Here is a 20,735-nt window from a genome sequence, read left to right as displayed (position 1 = left end):
TTAGTTACTCAGGCAGAGTTACATGAAACCTATTCTAAGTAAATGAGCTTTCATATCACCAAGGTTATAAGTTTTGTTCTCGGTTTTATTCAACATATTATTTTTACATGTTTGTAATAGGTAATAAATACGCTACAGCTGTTGTTTTGGAAATCACTTAGCTCATTTGCTGAAACATTCCGATGACATTTTGCCCTATAATTTATGATCCGCCCACCACGTTTGAAGGTTTTGTGCTAATAATTTTTTTTGTAATGCCTTAAGTTTCCATATGTTATTTTGTTTACAAAACGGTTTCAAATGTTGCAAAGTTACTATATTTAGGTGGTATTTCATTTTTACTTCTGTTTCTTTTTTACAAACAAATGATTAATAACAGCATTCAACCCAGTTCCCTCACATTTATTTCAAGGTAGAGATTGATCTTAGTCCCCGCCATCTTGGATCTGTCGCACACACTGCCTTCTGCGGTTTATTTGCTCTATACTCTATACAAGTGTGATTTTTCACAGATCGACATCGTTGCGTTTTTTGCATCCTGAGAATGATATCCCTATACATGTATAGATAATTTAAATATTCAATAATAGTTTGAGAATTGTATTTTTAATTAAGGACTCGCTGTATTGCAAGAACGTGCCAAAAGAACGATACAGTGGAATATTTCTTGTTTGATACCCATAACAAGAAAACGTTGCTCATGTTTCATGCCTCACGGGTTTCGAGTAGTCTTCCATCTGGCAATCGGCGATGTAAAATATATTCCAAAATCATAGTTTTCTCGGAAAAAAAACTTAAATCATCTGTATATCTTATACCGTAGTTTAAAAAGATGAGAGCTCGCATTAGAAGACCGACTGCTAAATCCGCTGGTGGCTGAAAAGTACTTTAGCCTCACTAATATAAAGCCAAAGTTTCTATTGATTTTGCCGCCTTCTTTCTGACAAAAGTTGAATCATATACACATCTTATACAGTAGTTTTTAGTAATGAAAACTTCCTTCAAAACGGGTAAGAAGACTGACTGCTAAACCCGCTGGAGGCTGAAGAGTTTTTCAGTCGCACTAATACGAAAGTTTCTGTTGATTTACCTACCTTCTTCCTGACACAAGGAAACGCCTTTAAAATTTTTAGGAAACCTTGGCGGTACTTATCATTCAAGATAAAATAAATACATGGATTTATTGACGCGTTGGAGTACAAAATAAAAAACGCAGAAAACCCAAAGTTCTCCATGCCGCAAGGCATTTTCCAATCCCAGACGAAATAAAACAGGACGGCGTAGACGTTGATGGGCATTACACAGACGATGAAAGCCACGAGTATTGCAATGATGATTCTTACCACTTTCTTGTCTTCTCTTAATCTCTCAGACATCATGTATCGTGAAGGGCCCTGGCCTCTCATATGTCTACTTCTGTTCAAATTCAGAATAACGGCAGAATATAGAAATGTAACTGCACATGTTGGGATAGCCATCAGACAGACGAATATTACAAGAAAATGCACTTCCTGAGATTTCTTCTGATCGAATTTGGGAGCCCAGCTTATTGCGCAGTACGTTTTGCTATCAACCGTCTCTATCCTTAAAATGTAGAAGTAAATTGCTTGCAGACCCATCGATATGAGCCATATTGTCGGTACGATGATTTTACAGAGTTTAGCCGGCTTCCTAAACTGTTTACGTAGAGGAAACACGATTCCTCTATACCTGTCGATAGCTATAGCTAAAAGACTCAGAATTGAGACGCCAATTGTGATGTCTTGAAAAAAGTGAGCACTTTTACAGAGAACTGAACCCAACAGCCCGTTAATTAACCATCTGCGAGGTCCAAGCAATATTTCTGTTATCTGCCTCGGTACAGCCAAGACTGTTATTAAAATATCTGAAACTGCCATATTGGCGATGAGATAATTGGTAATGGTTTTCATTCCCTTGCTCCTCGTAATGATAGCAATGAGCAAAGAGTTCCCAAGGACTGAAAACAGCAGCAGGACACAGTAACAGAATATTTTAACTTCTTTGCTTACACTGGTGTCGCTTTGGAACGGTTTGCAGCTGTATTCGTCTAGAATTGTCGTGCTGTTCAAACTCCAAAACGAGCCACTCGTTGTTGGTGACTGGTTGGTCAGCTGTGTTGTAGTATCCATGAGTCGTTGAATTAAAACCGAACAGTATTATGAAAACGCAGCAGGACGTAACGCACAACTCGGTGCAGTTCCAATAGAATAAGCTCTTTGCTGAAAACGGAAATATTACCTCACCGATGTTCAGTGTTTTGGCAGGGTCCCAAATATTCGACAAAATGGTGAGTGAAACTTCAGTGCTTCAAGCTGAACTATAGATGACGTCTAACCCTGACTCCTGTTTCCTCTACTGATTATGACTTGCGTCAAAACATTGGCAAATTGTCCAGCCTTATGTTCTTTTTTTTTTTTTTTGGTTTGTTTGCTTTTTTGTTATTTACGTTTGTTCAGTTGTTTCAATCATCGGAGCCAAGAACACAAACACACAAAATAGCTGACAAACCGCGGAACCTAGAGATAAATATTACTTTTAGAATTGCCGCGAATTTTTAATTTAAAATTTAAAAATTTAACTCAGAATTTTTAAATTTAATTCAGAATTTTTAAATTTAACTCAGAATTTTTAAATTTAATTCAAACTTAAAAATATCTTCAGGAAAAACCTCTTCAGGTAAACAATAATGGGACATCGTAGCGTGACACTAATAAGCAATATTCATCTTAAAAGACGAATTAAAATTGTGAGCGGAAGAGTTACGGCGGGCTAATAACGTGTTTCTTTTCGTTTGAAGAATGCATTGATTATTTTATCCCTAAGGTATAATTCAGTTTTGACTGAAATTTTTTGTCAAACTAAGGCATCTTTAATATTGATTGTTTACCATTTACCCAAAAATTCCGGAAATTTCGGTCAGAATGTGAATGGAAAGACAATTTTGGCTCGACCAACCGGAAAATTATTAAAATAATTGGAACATAATGAAAGGTACGGAGTCCAAACTTTCGAAGCGAAATATCCCTTCACCACCATCTTGGAGGTCGAACTCGTCCTAGTCTAATTCGGTAAATTTGGGGTGGGGGAGGTGGGGGGGGGGGGGGGGTGAGTTGAATAAATGGTAAATGGCCAGTCCGAACGGAACTTACCCTCAGGCATTTTTGCTTCCCATTTGCACAAACATTGACGAATTGGTTTCTCTGTGTAAATGGTAAACAGCCATTGTTTGCCTCACGACTAACAGAATAGTTTGGACGTTCAGTCCCGTCAACGACTTACCGATAATAAGCTGTAGTAAATTGTTCCGGTAACAACGACATATTTATACATCACCTAGCTATACTACTCTGACAAGTTGTTCTGATTAAGAATTTACTTTAGCTATTTTTCAGAACGTTGTCAACGCAATAGTCGACATATTTTCCTGGACGATTCAGTGAATATTCAAATTAATGACCGCAAGATTTACATATTTCAGTTCTTCAGTTGAAAAAAATAAAAAATAAAAAAAAATAGCAAAATAACTGTTAGTTGGTTTGGACAAATTTGTTTCGCTTAACAAACTAAAAGTATTGAATGTAAAGAACGTAAATTGAAGCTTTTAAAAATCGACGTGGAGTCATAAAAATCCCATTTTCCCTAGGTCTTCTTTTTCACAGTTCAAAAAATGTCTCCGTCACATATTTACTACATGTTCCTGAAAAAGCGCAGTCCTTAATTAATTTTTTGGAAGAACAAAGACATCTTTGGGTTGTGATGTATTTCTGACGGGATATCTTGAAAATGTCGATCAGGTCCAAGCAACTAATATCATCGTACAAATATCGTGGAGATGTTGTGGAAACACATGTTTTCTTTGAGATGACGTGTGATTCATCTCTTGCCACACTACAGGATATGGAATCTACTGAGAACGGAAAACAGAAAAACAAACGCCGTGTACGGCTCATATTAACTGCTCGATAAGCTGTGCGATTAAGAGAAAGAGGTGATATTTTTTCATGGAACAGATTTTTGTAACATCTAAGAAAGCTAGAAATCGGCTGATTAAATAAGCATAGCAGGTGCTCTACATTGGTCACTAAAACGACAACCGGGCGACAGAGTACATATCTTTCTCTCCCAAGAGTGATACGTTTTATACCAGAAACATTGATCACAACTTTGTCGCGGGGAAGCGCTGGTAAGTAACATTACAGCAGCGAACGTTTAAAAACCGGAGCGCAAGTTTACACATGGAAATACAGACAGGCGACCATGATGGTTTTTTTCAAGCGCTATCGAGTAACACAATGATCTGAAATTCGCCTGAAACAGTTTACAGGGGTATTCTCGTGATGCGTGATTACCTGATGATTTTATTGTTGTGAAACGTGAAATTAAGAAATTATTCTTAGTGATCCGTAACTTGAAGGTTTTGCGTGACCCGTGAAGAACTTGAATTATTAACCGAAATTCTTGATTTCACCACTCTATTCTTCGTGATTTTGAGGCGAGAGTCCTCCGGAAGATTTGTTAAGACTGAACTCATCAAACTTGACCTCTGTACAATTATCGTAAGGTCTTGTAAAACATCGGCAACTACCAAGCAACAGAGGCTGTTACTACACGAAGTGGACGAATGGTTAGAGTCGTCTGTATCGAGACGGTGATTTAGGTATGCGATTTGCAATATGGAATATGGACTCACGATTTTGCTTTTCTTCGAACACTTTTTTTAAGAGCAGGTTATAAAAAAGAGTACCTCAAATGCTTATTTTCGTGGTTCGGGAAAAAGAAATTTTGATATCCGTGGCCTGTGATTCGTTATTTTCCGTTCGTGAACCGTGCAAGAGAGCGCCTCTGTACGACCGTTTTTACATGCGTGCGATTACAGTCATAATAGCGATTGAATGTAGCTAACAAAAGTCAAACATTGGTCATAGTCGTACTTTTTTTGTGTTCTGAACATCGCTTTGATCTTACAAGACAATGTTTTTTTAGTCATTCAGAGTCATTCTCATAGAGCGGCGAGAATTTTCGTGCAGAACTGGAAGGCTTTGCGCTTTTGACATCACACAATCTTAAAAAACAGAAGTCTCCTCAACTCTGTGTAAATAGGGAAAAGCATTCCCCTATATTAGGTTCAGGGTTTTCTCTTTGTTTGATAGAATTATAATATCATTGATCTTGGTGGGAAAGCTAGCCTGTGTTTCAGGCGTAACGGGGAAGGGAGAGGCAAAACCACGACCCCTTCTATTCCCCCTCTAATTCTCCCCCCCCCCCTCTCCCCCTTTCCCCCATGTAACCCCGACAACGACAACTAGCTAAAGTTACTGCTTAAAGCTGGTTAAAGTGAAAGTTAATGTTTAATAAGTATATTTTCGGCTTCAAACTTCTCATGCTTTTGAGATGGCAGGACGGAATAACTCTATAAATACTAACCCAGCTGCTATCCCAAAAGTGGGAACTGTTTTCAAAGTGCCTAGATCTTTTTGAAAGACAAGTCATGGAACTTCTGTTTCGCCTGCGATTCACATTAAAAACAGTGGCCGCGGCAGATTATCATGCTCGGATTTTCAGTGGAACAATGCTTTTAGCTTCGTTTTGTGATCATTAATTATAAATCAACGTTGTTAAAGCCGTAACTGACCGTTTTCAAAGCCAATTTGTGAAATTCTAATTAAAGTTTCAACTGTTTGCAATTACTGAAAAAAAACTTTAAATATTTTGTGGTCTAAAATATACAAGATATCTACAATATGTGGAAATGACACTTTTATTAAAGAATTATGTCAAACAGCTCGCTTGATATCCAAACAAATCCTTGGAAAAAAATAACGGATAAAATTAAAAATGGCACGTTTTGTTCCATTCTGATATTACCAGAGTAGAAACAAAAGCATGAAAATAAATCCCGCATGAGTCCAGTCTGCAGATTCAAACACAGATTATGGGATGTGGCCTCCATGTAAATTAGTACGGGTAAGAAAGGGAACGTAATCAAGTAAATATTCTTAGCATTCTGACAATGGGATTTATTTTCGGGAAAGAATCGTAAGAAATGAAATAATATCAAGACATTGAGTGACTCGAAAGCAAGTACGCAATTATTTTAATTTTACTGATCGAGAAAGCTGAATATGAAATTCTGATGAATACAATCATCTAGTCAACTGCTTTTTAAATAGCTTTTTTAACCTTTGAGGGAGAGGCGTTTAATTTCAACTTGCTTTTGTGGACTACATCTAAAATTTATCTATTAGTGCCTAAAGCAAGTCAACAAACAAGAATTCAATATAAATATATTTACAAAAATGGCAAATATTTTGGCAGGTCTGTACACAACGTCAATACAACTACAAGCAGTATTTAATCTACAATTTTTTTAAAATTTCTTCCCAGGCGGATGCACAATCTCAGTGGTTAGATGTTCGCGGCTCGGGAAGTCTTCCTGTTTTGTCAGAGCAACGTTACATTCAGATTCATATTTAGCGGTTTTGCATTACCTTGAAGAGAACGGTCCTTATAGGAGTTTCGAGAATATAACAAGAAAAAGTGATTGGAAAAACAATCGTAAAACGTCGGCGGAGACAAGAATGGAAAACAACACCACCGCACCACCCCCTCCTAGACAACCTCCTTTACCCCCAGAGTTGGTATCTCTCGTCCAGACGGTAGATATGACTTATTTGATATCGGGGATTTATCTCTCGCTTATTGCTGTTATGACGATATTTGGCAATGGTCTGCTGCTTCTGGCGATAATCACAGACCCGTTCAAGTCGTTCCGGACACCCACCACGCTGTTTGTCGTTGGTCTAGCCGTGGCAGACTTCCTCACCGGCGCTGTTGTGGATCCATTGACTGCATTCTTCAATATTGCTACTTACTTGCAGCTCCACCGTGATCCGGGCATGACAAAGGTGTTTGACAATTGCGTGAAGGTTAACATTCACGTATCGTTTATCACGATGAACGCGTCCTTTTTGATTCTACTTGCGCTAACGTTTTGTCAGTATCTGGCGATTTCGTTTCCACACAAACACCGTGCTTTTGTTACTCGTCTGAGTGCCATGGTCACGCTGGTTGTGGTAACCATATATTCTGTTCTATTCTCGCTTCTCCCTGAATTCAGAGTCCCTCGAAGATTGAAACTAGAAATCGACACGCATTTGAACACGAATGCGGTGGCGATTATTCTGATTCTAAGCTATCTGCTTCTCTACCTGGCTTATCGAGTGCATCTCAAACGGGTCAGCGGATTGGACCAAAACGATGCTGCGCGAAATCGAAGAAGAGAACAGGAACGCGAATTTACTGCAGTCAATCTGATGTTAGTCACGTTTTTTCTCATCTTTACTCTACCCTCAATGATCTTTTGGAATCTTCGACTGTATAAGTTTTACGACATTCAATCACTATCCTATGAAAAAAGACTCCGACTTGACCTTGCGAGCACGCTTATTTTTGATGTTCTTGTCATGAAGTTCGCCCTGGACCCTTGCATTTACGCCTGGAGATTGTCCAAATACCGCCAGGCAATCAAGAAGATCCTTAAGTGCGGTCGGGATCCTCGCGTTGACGTGAGCAACTCGACGGATGCATCGTCACGAGTTATTTCAACATACGCTGAAGGCGGAGAAGGAATGGGTCGAGGACGTGCTCGGACCAGCTCTACCCTGGTTCCCCTTAATTCACCCCAGCAACAATCCTCGGCTCTTGAAGGCTAATTGTCGGAAATATACCTGCCCGATTCCCACGATCGGAGAACTTCGGTAGAAAAACAAGAAACCAATAGTGTAAGACAAAATATATTAAAGTGACAACAACAGCGGCAGCTATCTGATTAAATAGGAGCAAAAGGAACCGAAAAGCTAGTGTAATATACCTTATGATTAGCTTACATTACAACATGTACGTTTTTCTCCCGTTGGCAGCGGCAGCGGCTTCAACCGCGGAAAGACTGGTAAAGACTCTTTGTTGCAACATCTTCTCAAGGGGATGACGTTTTGATTAAATAATGTACGAAAATCGCTAGATAAGTTCTTAGCTAGTAGCTGATACAAAAACAAATTGCTAACATAATGTGGCCTTATAATGTGGCCTTAATCAATTGCCACTGACAAAAAAATACCGCAATACTGACGTGCGTACAAGGTACTTTGAACCCATTTATAATATCTGCCAACGAAATCAAGGAAGATCATTCCAAACGTAGCAAGGTAGTTTAATTAAATTTGCATCTAAAACGCTCATTTACTGATCAATTCAAGTAAATTTCGCCACCAATTCGCCAATTTACAAAATTTTAACAAAATGGTCATGTGGCATGTTACATCATCAGAAAGATTTAACCTAATAAATAAGGCGAGAGAGAACACCGAGTTTTATAACCAGGGACAATTCCGGCTTGGTTAAATGAATACAGAAAATATTTAACTCTTATTAACCGAGCTGGAGGTCTGTATGGGAGAATCTTGACCGAGGTCGTGAGTACAGACCGAACGCAGTGAGGTCTGTACACACGACCGAGGTCGATTCTCCCACACACGACCGACTTAGCTCGGTTAATAAGATGTTTATTATATGGCAAAGAAGAAAACTTTAATTCGTTTAAGGTGGCCGAACACAGCTTTTGCCCGCGCTTTTGCTGATGCAATTCAGCGCGCGCACAAGGATTGCAAAAAAACAAACATGCCGTCAATATAGCCTGCGTTGCAGTCGGACGTGTCATAGAATCCCCGATATAGTCCGTCTGCGAAACGGCTCCCAAAAGCTTGTTCTGATATCCCGCATGGATACACGGATCTGTGTATCCATTTCTGATTGCCTAGTTTCTTACACGCCTTTTGATTGGTCATATTCTTGCGAAATATATCACGCAATGCTAACAATAGAGTGACAGGCCTACACAACTCCTATCCAACGTGTATTAATAAATAGCCGCTTTGAAAGTTTTGCTCGAACTAGTGTATTTTTAAGGATCTGCCCCTTTTGTATGATACGATAGGGGGATCTTTGAATATTTTGCTAAGCAATAATCCTGTGTTTTTAGGAGGACATTTCCAGAGTAGAGTCGTTAGAGGTCATAGGTCTGTGTGGTTTCCGTTGTTGACACCTCTGTTTTTTGCCACGTGCTATTTTTTTCTTGGCTCATTTGTACTGCAGGATATGTTTTAAGCTCTGTAAATGTTAGATCTGGAGGGACAAAGTTTGAAATATTCCGCGAACATGTTGGTTACTTGCATTTTGTATTCATGTTATTATGCCGGGCCCGGCTGTTTGATTAACTGTTGCACGTAATGCTGCTGCTGCTTATCACGGTTGTCATATTTATCTTTGTCCGGCTTCGCCAGAGAATATAGTCTTCCATAAGCGATCACAATGGCGATATTACAACGAGAACACTGGAACCACGAGGCTTTCCGAACAGAGCATCGGCAGCGATCGGAAGGCACTAGAAAATCAAAGATTTACCGTAGCCCGTCGGCAAATTTACAAAAATATTTTGACCTCCCAGAAATTTGCGAAGCGAGTTTTCCTGTTCAGGTAGAAGATTATCGACTTCAAACTGCTCTCTCATGGATTTGAACGCTTTTTGCCAATCTTCCTCTGTTATTGCAGACATCTTATTTCCAACTCGAAGTAGATGTACAAATGCTCTTGGGAAACCCGCACACAATTATTTTCAGCATTACGTGATAGTTGCGTGATCGCTTTCGCAAGAATTATTCAATCAGAAAGTGCGTAAGAAACTAGCCAATCAAAAATGGATAAACAAACGGCGGGATATCAGAACAAGCTTTTGGGAGCCGTTGCGCAGACGGACTATACCGGCGGTTTAGACTGTCTGCGACGCAGGCTACGTCAATAGAGCGATCATTTTATTCACTCAACACCCGCAGTATCTGTGCCATTTTTCTCCATAATTTAACGCAGTGTATTGATGGCTTTAGTCTTTTATTACAAAGATATGTTAGAAAAGGTAACGATGCAAAGAACCCAGCAATTCTCAGCTTTTTCTTTGTTACCGAAAGAACCCAGTTAAACGCAGCGCATGCGTAGTAAGTCAAAAAATTGCGATTGAATGAAAAATTGCACTCTCGGAAATACGCCTATTTCTCGAGAAACACTCATTAGAATTTCACGAAATTAGGCACGAAAATACTTTAGGAAATAAGTAACTGGGGTATTAAAAATAATTGAATTTTAACAAAGGAAATTTTAGATATTCCAGTGAACCTTCAACAAGGGATAATTAAAGATCTCTCTGTTAAATTATTAGCAAAATGGTATTAACTTGTGAGAATCGTTACATGCTTGTTACAGGCAAATTATAAAGAAAATCTAATGACTAGATTTTCTACAAATAAACAAAACCGATTTTAAAGGCCTGTTTAGATTTATTCATGTTGCCATGGAAACGGCACATACGTCAGCTTAACCATCAGAAAAACAGTTTGTGTTGTTAATTTGCTTGCTGCCATTTTTGGCGACCGAGGGATCAAGGGTTTTAGAGAAAAAGGTGAATGACACACAGTTATCAAAAACTGTGTTCAGCCACCTTAATGTAACTGGTTTGCTGACATATAAACTGCTAGGGGCTGCGTAATACAGGAGTTAAAGGAGAGCTTACATTTTAATCTGCAACCTTTACAGCAGAATCTGCTAAATTATATACAGAGCACTAATACAACTGGCTGTTAGCTTCCAGTTCGGTTTTTTTCTTTGGTTGCCTCGGCTTGCATTGTCTTGTTTATCAGTAGCGTATAAAGTTGTTTGGAAATTCATTTGTTGGCTACTGCTTGACTATCAGCGCAGTGTGCTCAGTACAACCTGTGCTAGCTGTTGACTGTGACGTCGACACCTACTCTTGATTTGAGTTCGGTGTGCACTCGTACAGCTTTCACTCAGCCACGCTTGGAATACATCCTTTCGACTTTTCTCGGAGAAATAGGTAAAAAAAAAAAAGAATCAGCTTCAATCTTTTTAAGAACTAACATCAATTTCTGCTTCATCTAGCTTTTCAGCTTATGTAAGAACAGATGATTTGCTCTTACGCATGTGCGTACACCGTGCCGTTTCCAGAGACAGCGATCCTTCTGGTCAGCCCCAATATGGTCTGGAAGCCTGACATGCGCGTGGGACATTTTCAAAAGTTCTTCACACCACGCTGTATGTCAGTGGGCATAATCAACTGGTGACGAATTAAATTGGGAGATAATTTCACGAACGCATTCGTGTTTCTTCAACTAGATCCAGAGGATATCTAGAGAGAAACACAGAAAATGTTTCCTTTTCCTATTACTTAAGAAGAACTCAACATCTGAGTATGTAACAAGTATTTTATTGCTGTAGTGGGATCACTTACATGCCTCTTTTTCTATGTGCCTTAACAAATGATATACAATACAATAGAATTTCTTACTTTGTTCTTCTTAGAACAAATTTCTGCCTGAGCATATTGCTGGTATTTTAATGAAGTGCAATCTGAATACACGACTTCAGAATCTGTCGCGATGCCATCAGACGTACCTTGGTCTCCCAATGTGAGATTATCTTTACCTGTGGCGTTAATGAGATCTGTCTCTCTCTCGCCGGATGTGCAGCGGAGACAATGTCAATCTTAGTAGCAGGTAATGCAGGCCTGGCCAGTCTTTGTGTTGGCATTGATGGTTCTACGTACGCCAGAATATTGACGCACGACGAAAAACATTCGTCGTGCGTCAATATTCCAGCGCACATAAAAAGATAAAGTTAAAAAAGTAGGCAGCCCCAGGGAAATGACACAATCCAAGTTATCGGCCTCTTCGATAACTCTGCTCACTATCTCTGTTGACCGTCCTCTGGGTAGAAAAGGGAAGCCCTTCTACAGGGACAGGCCACAACACTCACATTTCAAGTCGACACGTCTTCTGCCCGGATTTTATAACATTATGAAATGCACTGTTGAAACCGTCGTTGCAGACCATCCATGCGAAAAATAATTCAGAAGGAAGATGTATCCATTCTTATGGTATTGCTCCTCCTGAGACATGACATAAAATTATCACTGAATGTTTTCTTATTTAAAGAGACTTACCCCTATTTTCCATGTTTTTCAAACTCAAATGTCACGTCATCCCCAATCAGCATAAATGGTGCCCAGTTTCGAACCTTCGCAAAGTCGTTACCTTTCATCCATGTCATGGCCTGGTGAAGAGATTCACTGACACTCTTCCCACGAACAAGATGCTCATAGAAACGACACATCAGCTGCTCAGTTGCACTGTCCTTAATTGCCCAAAGTGCCACCAGTACTGACCGTGCACCAGATCCCAAGAACGCTCGAGCGATTCCAATAACTCCCTCGGCTCTGATCTGGCCACATGCACTATGACAGCAGCTAAGTACCACTAATTTAGCTCGGAGTTGAACTTTTGCAATGTCAGGTATCGTCAATAGGTATTCATCCTCTTTTGGAATCTTATTACTAGAGCGTGTGGGAGATAGGGTAATTTCTCCTCTTTCGGCATTGCCATGCGCAGCTAAATAAACCAGACCTACTGAAGGTAATCTTTCAAGTACTGCCTGCTTTGTGGCTAGCTGTCCTATCAAAGGCTGAATGCCCAGCAGTCGCCCAATCATGGCTGCTTCATTTCCTGCACAATGTAACCTAGAAAAGTATTTTTTGCTTCCCTTATAACGTACTCTACAAACATCTGGATTCCCCAGTACGAGCGCACCAGTCTGACTGTGATAGTCCGCAGGACTGCCCTGAATGGGCTTGAGAGTCGTCAAAGAGGGAACGATGCGAATTCTGAAAGTCTCGGATAAATACTTTCCGTCTTTGTCAGTTAATGCCGCAAATGGAACTTGGTTTAAGGAGTGATCAGGAAAAATGATGATTTCGCGCTCCTGCAGTAAGTCAGCTACAGAATCGATGAATATTCTGTAACACAAAGAAAGGCTTGATTCAGGATTTTGGCTCTCTTCATCATCACCTTCTTCAAGTCGCAAAGCCGCGCGGCGCTCTTCTTTGCATGACTTCAGCTCTCGCACAATGGCATTTAAAGATCGATCTTCGCAATCCTCCTCAGGTAAAACACCAAAACTTCGAAAACTTTTAGCAAAGAATTCATCTAAACTGTCAAGTAGTTCTTTTTTACCAATGTGTTCGTCTACTCGTACTGCTCGAAAATGAATGACACCGCTTGTTTTGAGAACCCACAAAAACAAAAGTTGAGCAGAATAAGAAATGTAAAGGCAAGGACAGTTACTTTCTTTGGTCATAATATTCTCAATGCCAATCCATGACTTTGGGTTAGCTGAGATTTGCCATTCAACTGAGTACTGAGTCGTCATCAAGTCTGTTAAGGCTCTAGCTCGTGCCAGTTCTAGAACATAAAGAGCATTCTTGGGATTTCCAGTAAAACAGAACAATAAACAAAGATTCCTGTAAATAAAATCATGAGCGTCTGAAAACGATATTTTAAATTGATCATTTTCTCTTAGAAAATCACGCAAACTTTCGCTTTTGTCCAAACTCAAGAGCAGAAGGTCAAACGCCCCCTGGATCTTTCCTTGAGACACCGTTAGCATAGTAAGGTTCCCAAGAAATGTAATCTCTTTGTCGAGGTCTCCAATGTCTCGAGTGACGGAAAGCCCCTTCTCAAGATAAACTTCAGCCATATCGTATTCACCAAGAGAATAAAACACAGTTCCTAAGTTTCCGTAATCTGCTGCTTCTCCTGCTCTGTCACCAATTTCTATTCTGATCGCAAGTGCTTTCTCAAGATATTCTTTAGCTTTGTTATAGTCACCGAGAGATTGAAACACAGTTCCTAAGTTTCCGTAATCTGCTGCTTCTCCTGCTCTGTCACCAATTTCCATTGTGATCTCAAGTGCTTTCTCAAGATATTCTTTAGCTTTGTCACGTTCACCAGGAGATTTAAACATAATTCCCAGGTTTCCGTAATCTGCTGCTTCTCCTGCTCTGTCACCAGTTTCTATTCTGATCTCAAGTGCTTTCTTAGTATATTTTTTGGCTTTGTCATATTCACCAACAGACATCAACACAGTTCCTAAGTTTCCATAAGTTGCTGCTTCTTTTGCTCTGTCACCAATTTCTATTCCGATCGAAAGTGCTTTCTCAAGATATTCTTTAGCTTTGTCATATTCACCAAGAGATTGAAACACAGTTCCCAAGTTTCCGTAATCTGCTGCTTCTCCTGCTCTGTCACCAATTTCTATTCTGATCGCAAGTGCTCTTTCAAGATATTCTTTAGCTTTGTTATAGTCCCCGAGAGATCGAAACACAATTCCCAAGTTTCCGTAATCTGCTGCTTCTCCTGCTCTGTCACCAATTTCCATTCTGATCGCAAGTGCTTTCTCAATATGTTCTTTAGCTTTGTCATATTTACCAACAGATGTAAATATAATGTAAAGTTTATATGAAATATTTCATATATGAACTGCGGTTATAGATGAAAGTGAAGAATGATCATCGCAGTTAATTTTCCAATTTAAGCAACTGGAAAGAAGAAGCCTGAAAAAAAAAAAAATCAGGGCTTCAACGGGATTCGAACCCGTGACCTATGAAATATTTCATATAAACTTTACATCATTTCACTCCTCACGGGAAGACATGAACTCAATTAATTGACTTCGCTCCCAATGTGTGGCTTCCTAGCTCAGTTGGTAGAGCATCGCACCGGTATCGCGGAGGTCACAGGTTCGAATCCCGTTGAAGCCCTGATTTTTTTCAGGCTTCTTCTTTCCAGTTGCTTAAATTGGAAAATTAACTGCGATGATCATTCTTCACTTTCAGATGTAAATATAGTTCCTAAGTTTCCATAACAACATGCTTCCCCTTCTCTCTCCCCAATTTCTGTTTTGATGGCTAGGGCTCTCTTATGGTACTCTGTAGCTTTGTCATGTTCATCAAGATGTTGAAACACAACTCCTAAGTTTCCGCGACAGCTTGCTTCTCCGTTTCTATCGCCAGTTTCTAATGTCATGGCAAGTGCTTCTTTTAGATATTCTTTAGCTCTGTCATATTTACTAAGGGATTTACACACAGCTCCTAAGTTTCCGCAACAGCTTGCTTCACCTTTCCTGTCCCCAATTTCTATTGTAATAGCTAGTGCTCTCTCAAGATATTCTATTGCTTTGTCATATTCACCGAGATAGTAGGACATGGTTCCAAACCCCACATAAACATGTGCTTCCCCATTTTTGTCACCGTTTTCTCGCATGATGCCCATCCCTTTCTTGTAAAGTTCTCTTACTTCTGCGAATCTAAAGTGTTGTTCACAAATGTTGGCCAGAGTTAACGTAAGATTCCCTTCTTCCGCTATTTCAGCACTCTCACGGTAAATTTCAAGAAGTTTCAAGCTATAGTTTTTTGTATTTGTGTCATCAGGGACGAACCAATACACCGTGAACATCATTCTATATATAGCAACGTTAACTAAATTGAAAATTTGTTCTTCTTTTTTCAGCACTTCGCTGTTTAGGACAATCAAACATTCTTCGCAGACCTCAATAATGGCTTTGAGACCACGACCAGTGTTGAGAAGGAAGATAGCAACTGCCAAGCCAACAAAAATGGCTCGCAAAATGTCTTGTCTTCTATGTTATTCATGGCTTCTGCGTCTCCAAACCATGCAAATTGATAACCTGACGAATTAAGCCTTATGTTAATTTAGAATAAAATCACACTCTTTAGCCTTTTCCCGCCTAGGTATACAAATTAGTGCCTTCAAATTTAATCGGCCAGGGGTTAACCCTGCTATAGACAATAGCACCCAGTCTATGTGGAAGCAGAAATACAGTTCTAGTCGGTTAACGCTACGTAAACCAATATAAGCTCTTGCACTTAAAGCGCAACTCAGACTTAACCTCACCTTGTGTTATCATTATTAAGAAACCCCCCGTTATTAGAGTCGTAAATCCACTCGTTAGCGCGAGAACATAAAAGGTGTTCAAATGTTTCATGACGGTGGAGTTAGTTGTCCTGTTATAGCCTGCGTGCAGGCTCTAGGGTCTGGGTTTTGCACTCAAGCGTTGCTTTCTGTCTCCGCGAGCTAGCGAGTTTTAGTTCAAACCTGATGTTTTTTTTTTCAGGCTTTAATTTCGCAGCCGCTTAAGTTGTATATAACTGCGATGTCTCTGCATGTTTCTCCACAGTTCAAATATATGATCTTTCATATATTCATTGCAAAGGAGAACACTGTAGTTAATCGCCATGACATTAAATGAATTTTTTACCTACCAGTTTTTGGAGACAGATCAAAGTTAACCATTAACCGGACCTCGATTTCATGCTGTGTTTCCCGGTAGTCTTGGCAAGCTGCGACACGCGAGGCGCAGGAAAGCGATCACAATCGGATCAAAATGGCGAGAAAGACTCGAAAGGAAAGGTTCGTTAATACTTAAATCGGAAGGAAATCGAATCTCACTATATATTTTTTTGGTAGAATCTCTCCAGATTTTTTTCCCGTGGTATTCAGATTTCCCTTTATCAGGGGTTGATTGGTCTGCAATAGTTTCAATGATTGTTAACACATCTCGTGCGTAATTGTTTCGTCTCCTGGATGAAAATTGTTGAGTATCGCAGTTTCCCAGTGTTTAAGAAATGCAGCAATCAAGCGCGCGTAATTCTGTAAAAAAGGTTTCGGGGCAGCTGCAGTATCAGCTTTATACAAATTGATTTGTGCAAAACAGAGAAAAAAAATTCTAAGGTGTGTTTTTGCTAACTTCTTGTTGGAATTAGACTTTCAGTTTCCTGTAACAGAACGGCTGACGTGCTTTAAAGACAAATGAAGCGCCTTTTAGAAGAAAAACTAATAATTCTTGCCCTATTATATTTCTTCATTCCCATTCTCGTGACAAGAGAAACCATTTGCGATTAATCCTCGTGTTGTGATTTTATGAGAATCGAAACTATATCATTTATTCTCAATTGAGAGGGCGAACAATATATGATTAGCCATTTACAACGGTAGAGTTGCCTTTGAAAAGTGAAAGCTTCGAAACACTCAGGTGTTCTGCGAAATTCCTGGATAAAAAATGATCTAATCACGCATGCGCTTAGGGTAAGGGGATGGTTTTAAAATATAGCGAGATATAGATGATACCTTGGTTGAAACATACATTGGAAAATGTACTATTCGGCAAGCGAGATGCGGGACGCTTCCGGGTTAAAATGGCGGGATACGGAATGAAAAAACAGCAAATCGAGCTTCCTCTGTGAACTCCACTCTGCTTTGAGTTTGCGACTGCTACACTTTATTCTCAGCTGGTTAACATAATGTCCACAAAATAAAAGACGCGTCAGTAAAATTCGTATTGGAAAGCGTCGAAAGCGAAATCAACGAAACATTTGACGTCCTCGACGTATTTCGCGAAATTCCGAGATCAATTGCAGAATACGGAATGAAAAACAACATTTTTTTATTCCTCAGTAGACTCCACAGTTTATGGAAGAACGGACATTACATGTCGCTCAAAGACCACGCCTATAGAGGCCACGTAACATAGAACCGTCTTGATCGATATCATTAGTTGCTATCTTCAGCGCACTGTACGGCTCGCTCCCATAGCGGGGTAGTGCAATAGGCCCGGATGTAAATTATCTAGTTTGATGAGCTGTCGACACGCGATAGTTCTTGCGAACAGAATCGAACAAAGTCTTACTTAGGCGGCTTACGACGTGATCGAGTTCGAGGTTGATTAGTACGCAGTGTTGCGTGTGAAAAACGTCCCAAAACGGATTTAGTTTTCGTCTGTAATAAGGCCAGTATGTACGGAACATTTGGGTATTTTTGAATTAATATGGTAAATTCTGTCACTATACTATTTCTAATATCATAAGTTATGGTTTCGCAAGACATTTTAGAACGAAAAGAAGCGATATTAAAATCGAGTCATCAAAATGGAGTCATCGAAACGTTGTTCGATCTTAATATTGCTCCTTCTCGTTCTTAACTGTTTCATCACTTTTCTCAAGTCTAAAAATAAATCTACGTACCAGTGGTAGACATTCTCTTGTTATCCCTCGTGTTAATACCAGTAGATATGACCTGCACTCTCTACCTTACTATGGAAGTAAACTATGGAACTCCCTCCCCAATACCACCAGGTCACTGCCAACAGTTGCAGCTTTCAAATCGACAATTTGTAATTTAGAATTTGACACTGACTGCTGTCCCTTCTGTAGACAGTTGTAGATGGTTTAATGCCATTGCATTAATTACGTTAATGTACATATTGTAATTTTATATACTTATTTTATTATTCCATATCCATCCTATTTTATTTATTCATTTCTTCATTTTCTCGAAGATATTAGCAATTTTGCTATTTTAAATTCAGGTGAAATAAAGGTCATTGTATTGTATTGTACTGTATCGTATAAAGTAGTCACAGCTACTTTGACAATGTTATGACGAATTTCATGATCAATAACAGGACAGACGCATGAAAAACTGACGTCAATTTGTTAAATAGATTTTCTTTCGAACTTCAAGTTACCTGTCGGCTGCTTACATCAAGAGAACGTAAATTTTGAAATAAAAAAAGGGGATCGTTTAGGAGCAGGGGGACCTTCAATAAACCCCATAATTCCTTAAATTATCTGCTTTCAGAAACGTTTGTATTTGAACCATTCACTTTACGCTTTGTGAGAGCAGAAAAATGGGGGAAAAGTTAAGTGAGAAAAACATCAATAGATGTACTGCATCATTGTTAAGGAACAAATTGATGTGCGTTTCATGATAAAGGCACCCACATTTAGCTGACAGGCATTCAATATGTTCCAGGCACGCAGTGTTCTTAAGAGCACATATTATTTTTTGTGAGTGCTAGCTATGTTTTATTTTCAGTGATAGCTTTTTACTCTGCAATAGAAATTGGCCTATATATTTACTGTATAGAAAGAAGGTGATTGCTGCATTCGAACAAAATGGAAAAAAAAATCGTTGGGTCCCGGTACTCGTTTCCGAGAAAATAGATTCTTTATAATGGAGTAAGGGAAGGTACGTTTTTAATTGGGAGGGGGGTGGGGGGAGGGTCGGGGTATTTTAGGAATTTTTTGCCAAAAAAGTCGTGGCCCTCCCACTTCCCAGAATGGATTAATGCATGACCCTTCACAGATACCTACACAAAAACATCTGACCCTCCCCCCATCTCCTCCAAGACAAAAATAACCGGAAGTGAAAATAACTAACCGGAAGTGTTACTCACATAACCGTCTGCACACAAAGCAGTTAATTGCGTGGCGTGTGATTGCATGGTGAAAACTTGAAAATGGGCAAGGATGTGCGAGGAATAGAAAGAGGGAAATGCGCTTGTGGTGAATGCGAGGATTTCATGAGGTCAGATGAAGCAACTTGTGGCTATTTTGGCTGTTTGCCGACTCGCCATTCTAAAAAGGATGCCCACTACTCCTCTGGTTCCGTTGGTGGCATATCGGGAGCGGGAACAAGTGAACCTGCAAGTCCAGAGAGGTGGAAAAATGAAAACCTGGGGTGGCTCTCGAACCCAAAGGGCGAATATACTGAATTCTCGAACAGTATTCTGCCAAAATTCTACCTGTCCTTTTGGACCACTTGTCCTACAAGGAACGCTTTCACCGCTGTTTCGTGACTGAAAGAAAGCGCCAGTGGGAAGTTCGCCAGGCTTTGAAAGCAATAAATCACAAGTTGTCTTTTGTGACTTCTGATAATCCAGCGGCTCCCGGGAGATTCATAGAGGAAAATTTTAGCGCAAAACGCCATGACGCTACCGCGATTAAGAACAACGTTGATGATTGAGGAATGTTGAGGAAAGTGAACTAGTCAGTGGGAACAGTGAGGCTATTAGAAAGTTTTCAGATAAACACATTGTCCCCGAAAAGCTTGTGGCAGTGTATGTTGAGCACCTTGCCCAGATAAAAATGCGCAAGGAGAAGAAGAAAGAGGAGACTGAAAGGGAGCGAATGGAACGACTGAAACGGAAGTACAATGACATTGACTGGGTTGGACTGTACAACTCCGATAAGCTGTTGTCCTTGAGGGTGGACGAGCTATCCTTGTACTTTTCCCATCACAAGATCACCTTCAAAGGGAAGAAAGCTGAAAAGGTCGCAATGATCAAAGCGCACATTGGCAGCTTGCTGTACGATTCAATGGCGTGTCAACAACCTCGGCAGCCCCCGCTAAGAAATGTACAGCAACAAGTGACCTCATCACTTTCCGAGGTTGAAACTGACCCGCAAAGTGATGTAGTAGATCGAGTTGTCGGGTCAAGCCCGAGTAGTTTAAGTAACGAATCGTCACCGGAGACTGATTTTATACCAGAACCCCGCGCGGAAACATTATCGCCGTCAAAATATGGACGAAAGCGGGCACGGGTCGAGAGACAATTATGTTAGCTGGGACAAGATAGTTTTTTGATATAATATTTCGACACCTGCAAACAATTTAGATTAATCTCGACTGGTAGCTTTGCTTGTATATACAATTTTTAGATTTTTATACACTTTGTGTGTTTCTTAAAAAATAAGCGTCAACTAAGTGACATGGAGTAATCATTCCTTGCCAAAAAAACAAAACTGTGACCCTCCCCCGGTTGCGAATAAAATAGGTTTGACCCTCCTCAATTTGTAAAAAGTTTACTAATGACCTTTCCCTCCGAAGCCCGGGCCCGCCCACCCGCCCCTCCAATTAAAAACGTACCTTCCCTAAAGGGCGAAAAAGGCGGCCGTTTTT

General features: G+C 39.9%; 4 protein-coding genes across 4 annotated transcripts; 2 read left to right on the top strand and 2 right to left on the bottom strand.

The window, feature by feature from the left end:
• Positions 1-8: 8 nt before the first annotated feature.
• Positions 9-2,770, bottom strand: LOC149103699 (substance-P receptor-like). Its single transcript, XM_089273861.1, has one exon. It carries the CDS (start codon positions 2,148-2,150, stop codon positions 1,002-1,004), a length of 1,149 nt encoding a protein of 382 aa, XP_089129987.1. The 5' UTR covers positions 2,151-2,770; the 3' UTR covers positions 9-1,001.
• Positions 2,771-3,864: 1,094 nt separating this feature from the next.
• On the top strand, positions 3,865-10,393 carry LOC110051448 (uncharacterized). Its single transcript, XM_020757474.2, has 2 exons — positions 3,865-4,204; positions 6,406-10,393. Exon 2 carries the CDS (start codon positions 6,600-6,602, stop codon positions 7,731-7,733), a length of 1,134 nt encoding a protein of 377 aa, XP_020613133.2. The 5' UTR covers positions 3,865-4,204; positions 6,406-6,599; the 3' UTR covers positions 7,734-10,393.
• A 1,691-nt stretch (positions 10,394-12,084) lies between these two features.
• Positions 12,085-19,763, bottom strand: LOC110051471 (uncharacterized). The gene is made up of 3 exons (XM_089274201.1): positions 19,579-19,763; positions 15,095-15,615; positions 12,085-14,333 (listed from the first exon to the last, which is right to left on the bottom strand). The coding sequence occupies exons 1-3, from the start codon at positions 19,761-19,763 to the stop codon at positions 12,088-12,090; spliced, it is 2,952 nt and encodes a 983-aa protein (XP_089130327.1). The 3' UTR covers positions 12,085-12,087.
• A 15-nt stretch (positions 19,764-19,778) lies between these two features.
• Positions 19,779-20,398, top strand: LOC149103698 (uncharacterized). Its single transcript, XM_089274200.1, has one exon. The coding sequence runs from the start codon at positions 19,922-19,924 to the stop codon at positions 20,396-20,398; it is 477 nt and encodes a 158-aa protein (XP_089130326.1). The 5' UTR covers positions 19,779-19,921.
• Positions 20,399-20,735: the final 337 nt, after the last annotated feature.

The sequence above is a fragment of the Orbicella faveolata genome, unplaced genomic scaffold (genome assembly GCF_042242905.1).
Source record: "Orbicella faveolata isolate gen_17 unplaced genomic scaffold, um_ofav_v1 contig_35, whole genome shotgun sequence".
In the NCBI taxonomy this organism is placed as follows: Eukaryota; Metazoa; Cnidaria; class Anthozoa; order Scleractinia; family Merulinidae; genus Orbicella; species Orbicella faveolata.
Note: the sequence above shows the minus strand (reverse complement) of the source record. Positions and strands in the feature narration are given on the sequence as shown.

Coding starts and splice junctions, on each gene's coding strand:
- LOC149103699 (XM_089273861.1), bottom strand. CDS start 2,150: ATGGATACTACAACACAGCTGACCAACCAGTCACCAACAACGAGTGGC.
- LOC110051448 (XM_020757474.2), top strand. CDS start 6,600: ATGGAAAACAACACCACCGCACCACCCCCTCCTAGACAACCTCCTTTA.
- LOC110051471 (XM_089274201.1), bottom strand. CDS start 19,763: ATGGCGTTTTGCGCTAAAATTTTCCTCTATGAATCTCCCGGGAGCCGC. Junction 15,616..19,578: donor CAAGTGGTCCAAAAGGACAG/GTAGAATTTTGG, acceptor TGAATAACATAG/AAGACAAGACATTTTGCGAG. Junction 14,334..15,094: donor AGAAATTGGGGACAGGAAAG/GTGAAGCAAGCT, acceptor GTGACAGAGCAG/GAGAAGCAGCAGATTACGGA.
- LOC149103698 (XM_089274200.1), top strand. CDS start 19,922: ATGCGCAAGGAGAAGAAGAAAGAGGAGACTGAAAGGGAGCGAATGGAA.